This window comes from Amblyraja radiata, chromosome 21 (genome assembly GCF_010909765.2).
Source record: "Amblyraja radiata isolate CabotCenter1 chromosome 21, sAmbRad1.1.pri, whole genome shotgun sequence".
NCBI lineage: Eukaryota > Metazoa > Chordata > Chondrichthyes > Rajiformes > Rajidae > Amblyraja > Amblyraja radiata.
Window position 1 is genome coordinate 29,749,941 of NC_045976.1, and position 12,712 is coordinate 29,762,652.

Consider the following 12,712-nt stretch of genomic DNA (forward strand, 5'->3'; position numbering starts at 1 on the left):
TAATCAAACAGACATGGAAATCCTACGACTCACACTCCCATAAATTCTAATTCTGCTGGATTAACAAGGATGAGGGCTGAAGCAAGAATACACAACTTTCACCTTTCACATTTGCTTTGTCAAAACTTTTGCAGTTTCAGAATGTCTTCACCTTAACCTTCTCTATCCTGGTGAAATGTGCCACAGCTGTTTGTTTTCCTTCTCACTCTAATCTGCTTTTAAACACTTGAGTGACATTTTCTCTCCCTGCTACTCTTCCCACAATGGTAACTTAAATTATATCCGTTAAGTGAATTGGTCGCTGTAGATGAATGGTAGTAGAAATGTGTGGAACTCAAGCAAGTATGAAGTGTTGCACTTTCAGAGGTGGAATGTAAGAGAAAAATGTACAATTACTGGCAAGATCCTAAAGGGCAATGGCGCACAGAAGGATCTTTAGTTCCAACTCCATAACTCCATGAAAGTGGCAACACAAGTAAATAGACTGGTAAAGTAGGAATGTAGCAAGCTTGCCTGATAAGGCTGAATGATGTTAAAAATAAGAAAATATTAAATGGATTCCTAGGCCAGCTTACAACTTATATTTAGTCTCAAAGCAGGCTTTTCTCCAGTAGATTGATACAGAAAGGCAAGTCTAGGCTTGCAAGGTACTAGGCTTACCTCAGGTTGCTGTGTATTGAGATAATGACCGATGACTTTGAAATGTGTCTACCATTTGACGAGAGAGGAAGCACAGATTAATCCCAGTAAGGGGTGTTGAGACAATGTCCGATGCCTTTGATATGTAAATACCTTGTACCAATGTCCGATGCCTTTGATTTGTAAGTCCTTGTACCACATGAGAAGATGCCTTTGATGCAACTGATGATTGACGAGACAAAACTCAGACACATCCTGTAGTAATGTGTATTCACTGTACCTCTGACCATAATGTCTTTGGAATGTGCTTGGGTGACAAAAGGACAGTATATAATACCATGTCATTCTGTGTTCAGGGAAGTGGAGAGAGAACAGCCAAGGGTCTGTGTTGCTCCCTTGGCTGGGATTTTCCCTGCCACTTCCATCGGCCGATAATTAGTAAAGTTTTGAACTGGTCTACCAAACCGCTTTGTGAGTTGTCTGTTTATTAACAAGTGGACATGTTTGTTTAACCTTTTTCAGCCTCATTGGTCGGGGCAATTAGTGTAAGAGTCAGGAAGTCATGATGCAGCTTAATAGGACTTTGGTTCAGCTGCATTTAGACTATTGCATGTTATTCCAGTCTCCCCAATATAGGATGGATGTGGATGGTTTTTAAAGGGTACTAGGCCAAGTGCAGACCCGTTGGGTCTGCTCCCCCAACGCAGCCGTTCCCTACCCGTAGCCCTCACGGGAGACGTGGTCCTCCAACTCAAGCCATTCCCGAACATAAGATTCCAGCACTCAGCAGTGCGGCTGTTTTTAAATGGCGTATTTGAGGTGAGAGGCGAGCGCCAGCAGCCGTCATGGTCGCTAGCCAGCAGGAGGTGAGTGAGGGAGGGGGGGGGGGAGAATAGCTACAGAGAGAGGTTGGACAGATTTAGATTGTTTTCTCATGAAAACCAGAGGTTGAACTGATAAAAGTATAAAACTATGAGAGGGATAAATAGGATAGATAGTCCAGGATTTAACTATCAAATAGCAGAGGACATAGCTTTAAGATGAGAAGGGGAATTTTTAAAGAGATGTGCTGAATAAGTTTTTTTGTTTACACAGTGGGTAGTGAGTGCCTGGAACACGCTGCCATGGGTGTTGGTGGAAGCAGATATGATAGTGGCATTTAAGAGATTTTTGTATAGGTTCACAGATATGCAGGGAATGGAGGAATGTGGATTATGTAGAAGCAGATAAGAGTTGGTTTTGGCATTATAATCGGCAGACATTGTAAGCCTAAGGGGCTGTTCCTGTGCCATGCTATCCCATTGTTTTATGTTAAAATGCAGTTTTCAGTCTGCACAGTATCAGGGGACCTGGATGCAAGTGTATCGATTTTGTTAGTGGTAGCCAATGTCAAGAGAGCAGTCAAAAGAAACAGGAGTCGAGGTTTTATAAATGGAGGCAAAGAGCACAAAGGCAAGGATGTTACGTTGAACTTCTGGAAAACCCATGTCAGACATCAGACCTCTGCTTTGGTCAGACATGGAATACTGAAACTAATTCTGGTTACCTCTCTCTTTAAGAAGGACGTGAAGGTCTTGGAGAAGGTTAGGAAATATTTACCAGAATAGATTCAAACTAAAATGTTAGCCATGGTTAGTTTGATCTGCAAATCCAGCAGGTGTTTACTAGTAGGTTGCTTCTAGCCATGGTAACAGCTGTTGGCCTTTGCTGATTTTGCATGTTATGTAGCAGTGCACGAGTCCAGCTACGGGTTCTATAATCATCGGAATTCTGTGTATCCTAATTTAAAGTGGCCAATCTGACCATGGGGTCGAGAGGTATCTCTCCTCGCATACACTTTACCCCTGCGCTCATTTCCCTCTTTGGTTGCCAATTATTGGTCCCCGAGCCCAAAGGCCAGATGGTCACTGGATGTGGCTTCCTCGCAACATTGCACCGTGTCATCTCAACCGCCGCTCGATGTGACTAGTGTGTTGCTTGCATGCTTCTCTGATCATGTACCCTCTGATCTCAGTCTCCCAACTGGCACCATTATTGGACCAGCAAGGATGGTAATACTGGTAGGCAGGCAGCCGATTAATCTAGAAGGGAGTATGCAACAAGATAATGAAGGCGGGCAGTGCGAGAGGAAGGCAGACAAGAACTTGGTATAAGGATACAATACCCACATTAAACAGTATATTTTTACATCAATGTGACTAACCAACTGAATGCCCTCTGGAAAGGGGTTGTCTTCCCATTCCTTTTCAGGAAATCGCTGGATAATCCGTCCCTGACCATCACCACTCCCTGTAAATGTACAAAGTCCATATTTAGAATAAAGATCACAACACATTAAAGTAGATTAAAATTAAGCTTTACATATTGCATCAATCCAGGTTAAATTAAACAGCACAGAATGCCCAAAATGAGATGCAGGTGCTGTTAAGATGCTAGGAGACTTAGAGATATAACAAACCAAAAGATCAAGGATCATAATTTAAACTATCACCCTTTGTGTAAGATACCATTCTAGAGTCATAGTGTGGAAACAGGCCCGTCAGCCCAACTTGCCACATTTACACTAGTTCCACATGCAGAGGCAGAAGGCAGAGGCAGAGGCCAGTGGTTAGTGCGTGTGTGTGTGTGTGTGTGTATGTGTGTGTGTGTGTGTGTGTGTGTGTGTGTGTGTGTGTGTGTGTGTGTGTGTGTGTGGGGGGATGGTTTATGTGTGTGGGGGGGGGTGGTTTGCGCGCGCGCGCGTGTGTGTGTGTGTGTGTGGGGGTGGTTACTGTGTGTGGGGGGGTGGTTAGTGTGTGTGTGGGAGGGGGTGGTTAGTGTGTGTGTGTGGGAGGGGGTGGTTAGTGTGTGTGCGTGTGCGTGTTGAGGGGACGGGACCCAACGGGTCCCACTTGGTCTTGGTCTAGTCTATAACTAAAACTCTCATCTTGTTATCTTCCGGTTTGCGTTTTTTTTACATTTGTGCAAAAACGGTAGCGCTATGATTTTTCGCCACCTTACTCACCATTCTCCTGTGCTGCAAGTGAAACGTTTTGTTCCGATCGGTGGTATATTTAAAAAGTTACCAGACTAAGTGGGACCCGTTGGGTCCCATGTTCACATGGGAGGGCGGGTTCCCCAACGCAATAGTCCACCTCTCCACCAATTCCAATATTGGTGGCCAGTGGGGGGGGGGGGGGGGGGGGGGGCGCTTTCTGGAGCGCTTGTATGGGTGTTGTGGGCTGGAGGGACTGGTTTCCAGAGGGCTAGTATGGACATTGTGGGCCGAATGGATTCTAGGGCTGGCAGCTCAGTCACTCAAGCCTGGTGTGCTGGCAGCTCAGTCACTCAGACCTGGTGTGCTGGAAGCTCACTCACTCAAGCCTGGTGTGCTGGCAGTTGACACGGCTATTCCTTGAAATTCCTTTTCAAGCAGCATGCAGGCCACCAAATTCAAATGCAATTTCCTAGCATTTCAAGCAGGATGCAAGGCCACCGAATTCAAAAGCAGTTTCCTACCATTTCAAGCAGGGTGCCATAACTGCGGCCATAGCGCGCGGCCATAGCTCGCGGCCATAGCTGCTGGTGCTCCGGGACTGCACTGAGGAACCGAGGCCTGGGTGCTGAGCCTAGCTCCGAGGGCTGATGCTCTTCCGGGGCACGCAAGAATGGAAAGGAGCGGCAACCTCGAGATCCTGGGGAGGTGAGGAGGGAGAATGGGGGTGGATTGAGGGAGAGGAGGGGGCAGGGAGGGAGAGGGACGGGAAAGTGGAGGAGGTGAGGAGGGAGAGTGGTGGAGGAGAGGGGGATAGAGGGAGAGGAGGGGGGGTAGAGGGAGAGGAGGGGGATAGGGAGGGGAGAGGAGTTATGGAGGGGGAGGGAGTGACTGAGGGTAGGAGAAAAGAGAGGTGAGGGAGGAATTGGGGACGGTAGGAGAGGGGAAAGAAGAGGGAGGAGGTGAGGAGGGAGAGTGGGGAGGAGGGGGAATAGAGGGAGAGGAGGGCAGTGGCGGGGGGTGAGGAGGGATAGTGGGGGGTATAGCAGGAGGTGAAGAGTGGGGAGGTGGGGGATAGAGGGATAGGAGGGGGGTAGGGAGGGGAGATGAGTTATGGAGGGAGGGAGAGAGTGACTGAGGGTAGGGGAAAGGAGAGGGAGGGATTGGTGCAGGGGAGGAGGAGAGGGAAAAGAAGAGAGAGAGTGAAGAGGAATGGGAGAGAGTGCTGGGGATGAGGGGAAATGAGCCGTGCCTGCGCAGTTGGGGGCTATAGGTCAGTTGAGGGAACGGGTTGCGTTGGGGGACCAGGCCTCCCGTGTGACAGGGACCCAACGGGTTCCACTTAGTCTAGTATATATTACTAAAATTCTATCTATCTATGCTTCTGTGATCCTGGAACTACGCCAAAACGGTACACGATAGCGCTAAAATTTTTGCACCACCATACTCACCATTGTCCCGTGGTTCAGATTGATGTTATATTTCACAAGTTAATGACATTTAAAAGATTTTTTTTTAAACACTTTGAGAAGAATAACTATGACTGTGCTATGAGAGTTTTCTGGCAGTTTCCAGCTATGACGTCACAATGGCATCTCACAGTCCTCCAGTCACAATGGGATCTAATTTACATATGCTGCCATGAACATTCCGCCACCCAACAATGACTTCACAATGGGATCTCAGCTGCCAATGAGCTGTTGGGATAAGCTCCAGCCAGTGCAGTGAGTAGGGGAGGGGAGAAGAAAATTAAGCATTGTGTTTGGTGGGGTGGTGCGAAAAGGGAGAGGTGAGGGAGGGAGTGACTGAGGGTAGGGTCATCAGCAGCTTCCACCTCAAGTTCAAGTGAGTTTACTGTCATGTGTCCATGATAGGACAATGACATTCTTGGTTTGCTTCACCACAACAGAACATAGTAGGTATTGACTACAAGGGGGGTAAGGAGGGAGTGAGATTTTTTTTAAATCCGTTTTAATCAGATTCTTGTGTGTGTGTGTGTGTGTGTGTGTGTGTGTGTGTGTGTGTGTGTGTGTGTGTGTGTGTGTGTGTGTGTGTGTGTGTGTGTGTGTGTGTGTGTGTGTGTGTGGGGTTAATGTGTGTGTGCGCGCGGAGGGGTTAGTGTGTGGGGGGGGTTAGTGTGTGGGGGGGGTTAGTGTGTGGGGAGGTAGAGACTGGGGAGGTAGAGAGTGGGGAGGGGATGAGGAGACGATTGTTGGTTAATGTTATTTAAACATAGAGGAGGGAGTAGGAAGGGAAAGGGGCTTATGGAAGGAGGGAGGGTGACTGAGGGTAGGTGGAAAGGAGGAAGGGAGAGGTGATGGAGGTAGTGGGGGAGGGGAGGGGAGGATAGCAGGACAGGGGAAAGAAGAGGGTGAAGAGGAGGGGGAGGGAATGCTGAGGATGAGGGGAAATGACCCGCGCCTGCGCAGTTGGGGTCTATGGGTGAGTGGTGGAATATTGCGTTGGGGGAATGGGTGAGTGGTGGAAACGGGTTGCATTGGGGGAACGGGTGAGTGGTGGAATATTGCGTTGGGGGAACGGGGCCCAACGGGTCCCACTTGGTCTAGTATCTCTCTAAATCTATCTAATCCATGTAGTCTAATGTTTCTTAAATATTGCGATAATACCTGCCTCAACTACCTCCTCAGGCAGCTTGTCCATTCACCTGCTTTAGTCAATGGATTGTTTCTCCTGACGAGTTTTATCAAGGTAACTTATCAAGGTAACTTCATGTCAGTCATTTTCACTTCACCTCTGGAATTCACTTGATGGATGATGTATGGATCAAAGTTGTGATAAGATCTGGAGTCAGGTGGTCTTAGCAAAACCTAAAAGGGCATCGGTAACCAAGTACCGCTTGATACTGCTTTAATTTTTATTTCGCTGATGATATCTGCTCATCAGCTTTTTGTTAGCACGTGTGTTTTTTTGTTGTCGTGTTGATTATCTTATTATTGTCTTTTTACCTTAACAATGTCATTTTTATCTTATTTTATCCTTGTTATATTATTGCTGAGGTGACCAGTTGTCTTGACAAACACATTTCATTGTACCGTTGACCCCGTGTTAACCTACATATGACGAATAAAATTGAAACTTGAAACTTGATTGATTCGTAAATTGTCTAACAGTAATTAGCTGGAGTGAGTTTATTCTACTTTTTCTTGTTAACTGGACATAACAGGCAATTTTCCACAATCAGGTAAATGCCAGTTTCATAATTAAACTGGAATAGAATGCTCTCAAGCACAGATTTTCAGCACTACAGCTGTGATATTGTTTGGTCCCAAGATATTTGCTGAATCCAGTTTCTCAGCCATTTCTTGATACCATATGGAGTCAATTGAAATGGCTAAAGACGAGGAAATGGTAATGGCGAGGATCTCAGGTGAAAACTGAGATTTATCATCTGTTAAACACTTCAGAACAAATGTAGTTGCAATTGCTGTAACCTTTAGCACTCATATACTTGGCCCCATCACCATCAAGTATAGGTATGTTTTTTGTGCCTCCTCGTTCTGTTTAACTGTCTACACACCTTCGACAGATATTCATGATAGGACTGCAAGGTTTTACACTGCACTTGTCCTGCACTTCTCCAGGCTGGCACCTCATTTTGAGGTATGTCTGGTACTACTCCCAGTACACCCCTCTGCACTCCTCCTCATACCCAAATTGATTCATTGGCTTGACAGTTATGGTACAGTAAGGGATATGCTGGTTCATGCAGTTCCTGATCCCCACAGAACTTTATGGAACTGTCAGATCTGTTCAGGATCTTTTCTCCACAAGGACCATTTGGTTGTCACTTCTATCAATGCTATAATGGATAGTCACAACTGTCACAGGTAGGTTGGTGAGAATACAGTTTTACAAGCTTACCCCTTGCGTTAGTTCTTTCAGTACCTTCAATGCTTAATACAACCAAATCGATGGGAACTCATCCAATACTTCTGACACGGCGATATCTATTTTTATTGACATACGACCTTTCAGTATATATGGGTTCAATTGCCAAATGAATGAAGAGCCCTCTTCAGCAGTTAGCTCACTCAGAGTTCTACATTTACCGCACACAGAAAATAAATCTAAGCATACAGATCAGCCAAAGATCCACCCACTCACTTTAGTCCCATTCAGCAAATCAAGCAAAAACCCTGTACCATTATCAAACTTGACATTTAAAGCCATATTTATGAGAAGATACTGAACTTCTATCCTGGGCTTTCCTGTACCCATCTATCTTTAATGATAGACAACTTAATTCACAACTACTGTTTATCTTCAATATTTTTCAGATGAGCTTTCACCTTTATTCCTGGGTTCGTGTTTCTGAAAAGAATCTCAAAAGACAACAGTCTGCAGCTTTGGCAAAGCAAGAAGTAGATGACGTACATGGAACATAAGAACACACAATTCTGGGAACAATCGTAGTTCATCACTCTAGTCCCGAGGTTCATACTTTGACTTGCCAATCACTCAACCAGTAAACCTCATGCAACAGTTTTTAACATTGGCCACTATAATCTATTTTTATCATCCATCTGGACTGTCTGTTCCAGATTATCACCTTCTATGACAAAAATAAGCTAAATTAACATAATTTGAATTCTATACACCTGAAAGACCTTCATAAAACATCATTAAAAACGGCCAGCCTTATTAGGGGCCAAAATTAAACAAATCACACCTCTGCCCATGCCCAACCTCTCGCCTTGGCAAGTTTACATCTCCAGAAAAAGGCTAACAAAAGACTTCCGATGACTGCAGTCAAGGTGACAGAACAGAAGCGATACCAGGTATTGAGCAAACAGCTCTAAAGGTTTAATCTTAGTAATCACCGCAGGGCATTCTAGGCACATACGTGCAGCAGCAGGGGCATTCCTTTGGAGCGAGTGTATACGATTGCACACATTAGGTTAACAAGCTACCAGATACACAATTAATTATACCATACCACATCAAAGAGCTTACACAGTCATAATGTCCGTATCTAATTATCTGACCAACATTACACATAGTTTCAATTATCCTTTCAGATTTTTAACTATGACTGGCAACTAATTCCCTTAATTTTGTTTTTTTTATTTCAAAGTCCAGGAGAGAGTTGGTGAGCAGTCATTTTAAAAAGAGAGAAAGAATTTTAGAAAAATTGGCTATTGAATGAGTTGCTTATCTTTCCAGATGCTTTTCTCAAAAGAAAAGAGGGACATTTAAAAAGTAGGTATTTGATTGGCTCAGCGAGAGGTAGCCAATGAAGTGGAGTGGCATATTGGGAAAGAGGCTATGTTTATGAGTTTGGCTCAAGAAACTTCGGCGAGGGTGACAGCAAGTTAAGGTACAATCTGTTTTTCTGTGTAGTTCTTCCTAGGTTTTGGTATCAGTATGGCGGGTGCGATAGTGGAACGCTCCTCCTGTAGGATGTTCGAAGTCAGGGGAATTTCCAGTGTCATTGAGAACTATACCTGCAGGAGGTGCAGATTAGCTGCAGCTCCTTACGGAATGCGTTACGAAAACAGAGCTGCGGCTGCATGACCTCAGGATTATCCAGGGGTGTGAAAGTAGCAGTAGATAGGAGTTAAATGCCCATGGTACAGGCAGCATGTAGATGGGTGACCACTCTGGAAAGGAAAGGGCTGAGGGTCAACCCAAGAAAGGCATACTAAATTATTGGTGGGAATGTGAGCTTTCCACTGGAGGAGCCATGCGCTCATTGAGTGACTGCTCCGAATTTTTTTGAATATCAAAATGGAAAACTAACTGCATCTGATATCTTTAAGCTAAAACCCTACTATTTGTTAAGATCTCAGACATGTGTTTCTGCAGACAGGGAATGGAGACCTGGTCAGTTACCTGAAATTGTATCTCTTTCGATCAATAGTGGTTGACCTCCAAGTCATATTGGGAGGGGGAGAGAAATCAGTGTCACCTGTAACATTTAAGGTAACTAACTTCTCTACCGCAAATGGAAAGAGGAACATCAGAACGAAATGGGGAACATCGGTTCGGAAGAGGAACATCGGAACTGAATGAGGAACATGGACCAAACATGGGCAGATGAGACAAGCTTAGATGAGGCATCTTGGGTGCATGAACGAGTTGGGCTGATGGTGCCTTTTTCCAGGCTACGCGCCTATAATGGTCGTTTTCTATCTATTAATTCTGTGAATCCAACTTATTCAAGTTTGAAGTACTTCAATCTGGCCTACCATAACAAAGATAAACCGAGGCAGCCAACAGTTCTGCATATTAACCAAAAGCTCTGAATAATAGCCTGATATTCTGACCTCTGGTACTGAAGTATAACCACTTTTGAAATTTCCAGGCCCATAACATTCAGATGAGAAACCAATGAACAAGGAACAGAAACAGAAAAAAGTTTTTCACGAAACTAAACCCAAAAAATACAGTCCAAAGGGATTCCATTTTGGGAGGATATTGAGAACTAAACAACATAGTGCAGATTCATCATAAATACAATTTGTTTGTTTATTATTATCACGTGTACCAAGATAGAGAAGAGCTTTTGTTTGCATTCGATCCAATCAAAGAAAAGACTATACATGAATACAATCAAGCTGGCCACAGTGCAAAGATAAAGGATAAAGTTTAGCCTGAAAAGAGGCGGCTTCAGGGATATGATTGTTTCAAAAATTACAGAAGAATTTGAAACAAGATTGTGCCTAATAAATGAATCAGTAAGAATACACAAATTAACAGTATACACTGTGTATACTGCACGAGTTACCCCATCCTGAATATGCCTGTAAAAGAGGGGGAGATGGTTATTGCCAATTGTCCGTTATAACTGAGTACGGTATTATTATTGTATGAAGTTAAAATATGTATTTGAAACAAAGAACTGCAGATGATAGTTAATACACAAAAGACACATGTGTTAAGACACAAAAGACAAAGGTGCTGGAGTAACTCAGCAGGTCAAGCAGCATCGGTGGAGAACTTGGATAGGTGACATCAGGACCCTTCTTCAGACTGATTCAGTCTACTGAGTTACTCCAGCATTGTGTCGCTTCCCATAAAACTAGGCACCGATGCTGCTACTGTGCACCAGCGTGCCCTTCTTCACCGGCTCATGTTGTAGCCCCTGGCCCTACAGTGCTTTCTTCAGGCTACTGCCAATGCTAAGATGTGCTCGGTCACCTTAAGGTTCCCTTCCCTCTCACCTGCTGCTGCTTCCAGTGTGGAGTATGTCGGTGACTCTGGGGGAGAAGGCCATGTGGACAGTGACAGGAGGAGGAGGCAGCAGCAGTCGAGTGGAGAGCAGGCAAAGCCATCATCGGTGGGCAAGAATCAGCAGCAGGTGAGATGGGAGGGAGCCTCATGGTGACCATTGGCGGCAACCTGAAGAAAGCGCTGTCCCCAGAGGTTATAACGTGAGCCGCAACAACAGCCGTATCACCGATCCATGCGGTGGATGAAGAAGGGTTTGCTGGTTGGGTCGGAAGCCAGGGCTCTAAATGGCTGGGATGGGTGTGACATCGGGAGGTCCGTCCCCTAAACCAAAATACGTCATAAAGGGGTCTGTTAAAATGAGTTTCCTATACACTGATAGAATTTTGCTTTCAATTGAGTGGGGTATAGTTCAGTCAGAAAGTTAAACAATAATTCCATATCATAATTCCCAAAAAACTGCTGGAACAAGGACTCAGTACCTCTTCTGCAACTGGATCTTCCTTTGATCAATAGACCACAAATCAGTAAGGATAGTAAACAAAATAATTGTCAACAATGGATCCCTGTAAAGTTGCATCCTCAGCCCCTTATATTCACTTTACACTCTTGTCTGTGCAGCCATATTCTACTCCAACTCCATCTACAGGTTTGTAAATGACACCATTGTGGCGATTCAGATCTCGAACAATGAGAAGTACTACAGGAAGGAGATAGGGAGCTGAGTAGCATGTGTCAAGACAGCCACCTATTCCTTGATGTCAGCAAAATGAAAGAGCTAGTCAATGTCTTTAGGAAGTGAAGTACACACTCTAGTTTTCATTAATGGTACAACAATGGAGAGCTTGAGGTTTAGAAACATAGAAATTAGGTGCAGGAGTAGGCCATTCGGCCCTTCGAGCCTGCACCGCCATTCAATATGATCATGGCTGATCATCCAACTCAGTATCCCATACCTGCCTTCTCTCCATACCCTCTGATCCCCTTAGCCACAAGGGCCACATCTAACTCCCTCTTAAATATAGCCAATGAACTGACCTCGACTACCCTCTGTGGCAGAGAGTTCCAGAGATTCACCTCTCTGTGTGAAAAAAGTTCTTCTCATCTCGGTTTTAAAGGATTTCCCCCTTATCCTTAAGCTGTGACCCCTTGTCCTGGACTTCCCCAACATCGGGAGCAATCTTCCTGCATCTAGCCTGTCCAACCCCTTAAGAATTTTGTAAGTTTCTATAAGATCCCCTCTCAATCTCCTAAATTCTAGAGAGTATAAATCAAGTCTATCCAGTCTTTCTTCATAAGACAGTCCTGACATCCCAGGAATCAGTCTGGTGAACCTTCTCTGCACTCCCTCTATGGCAATAATGTCCTTCCTCAGATTTGGAGACCAAAACTGTACGCAATACTCCAGGTGTGGTCTCACCAAGACCCTGTACAACTGCAGTAGAACCTCCCTGCTCCTATACTCAAATCCTTTTGCTATGAAAGCTAACATACCATTCACTTTCTTCACTGCCTGCTGCACCTGCATGCCTACTTTCAATGACTGGTGTACCATGACACCCAGGTCTCGCTGCATCTCCCCTTTTCCTAGTCGGCCACCATTTAGATAATAGTCTGCTTTCCTGTTTTTGCCACCAAAATGGATAATCTCACATTTATCCACATTATACTGCATCTGCCAAACATTTGCCCACTCACCCAGCCTATCCAAGTCACCTTGTAGTCTCCTAGCATCCTCCTCACAGCTAACACTGCCCCCCAGCTTAGTGTCATCCGCAAACTTGGAGATATTGCCTTCAATTCCCTCATCCAGATCATTAATATATATTGTAAATAGCTGGGGTCCCAGCACTGAGCCTTGCGGTACCCCACTAGTCACTGCCTGCCATTGTGAAAAGGACCCGTTTA

The 12,712-nt window shown here is 44.9% G+C and overlaps 1 protein-coding gene across 4 annotated transcripts in view; it reads right to left on the reverse strand.

Annotated features, from left to right (window-relative positions):
• The window catches only part of sbf1 (SET binding factor 1), a 138,444-nt gene that overhangs the window by 69,783 nt on the left and 55,949 nt on the right, over positions 1 to 12,712 (reverse strand). For all 4 annotated transcript variants that reach the window (XM_033039923.1, XM_033039926.1, XM_033039924.1 and 1 more), the window contains exon 2: positions 2,843 to 2,928. In XM_033039923.1, the coding sequence (XP_032895814.1) occupies positions 2,843 to 2,928 (86 nt within the window). The remainder of the gene's footprint in view (positions 1 to 2,842; positions 2,929 to 12,712) is intronic.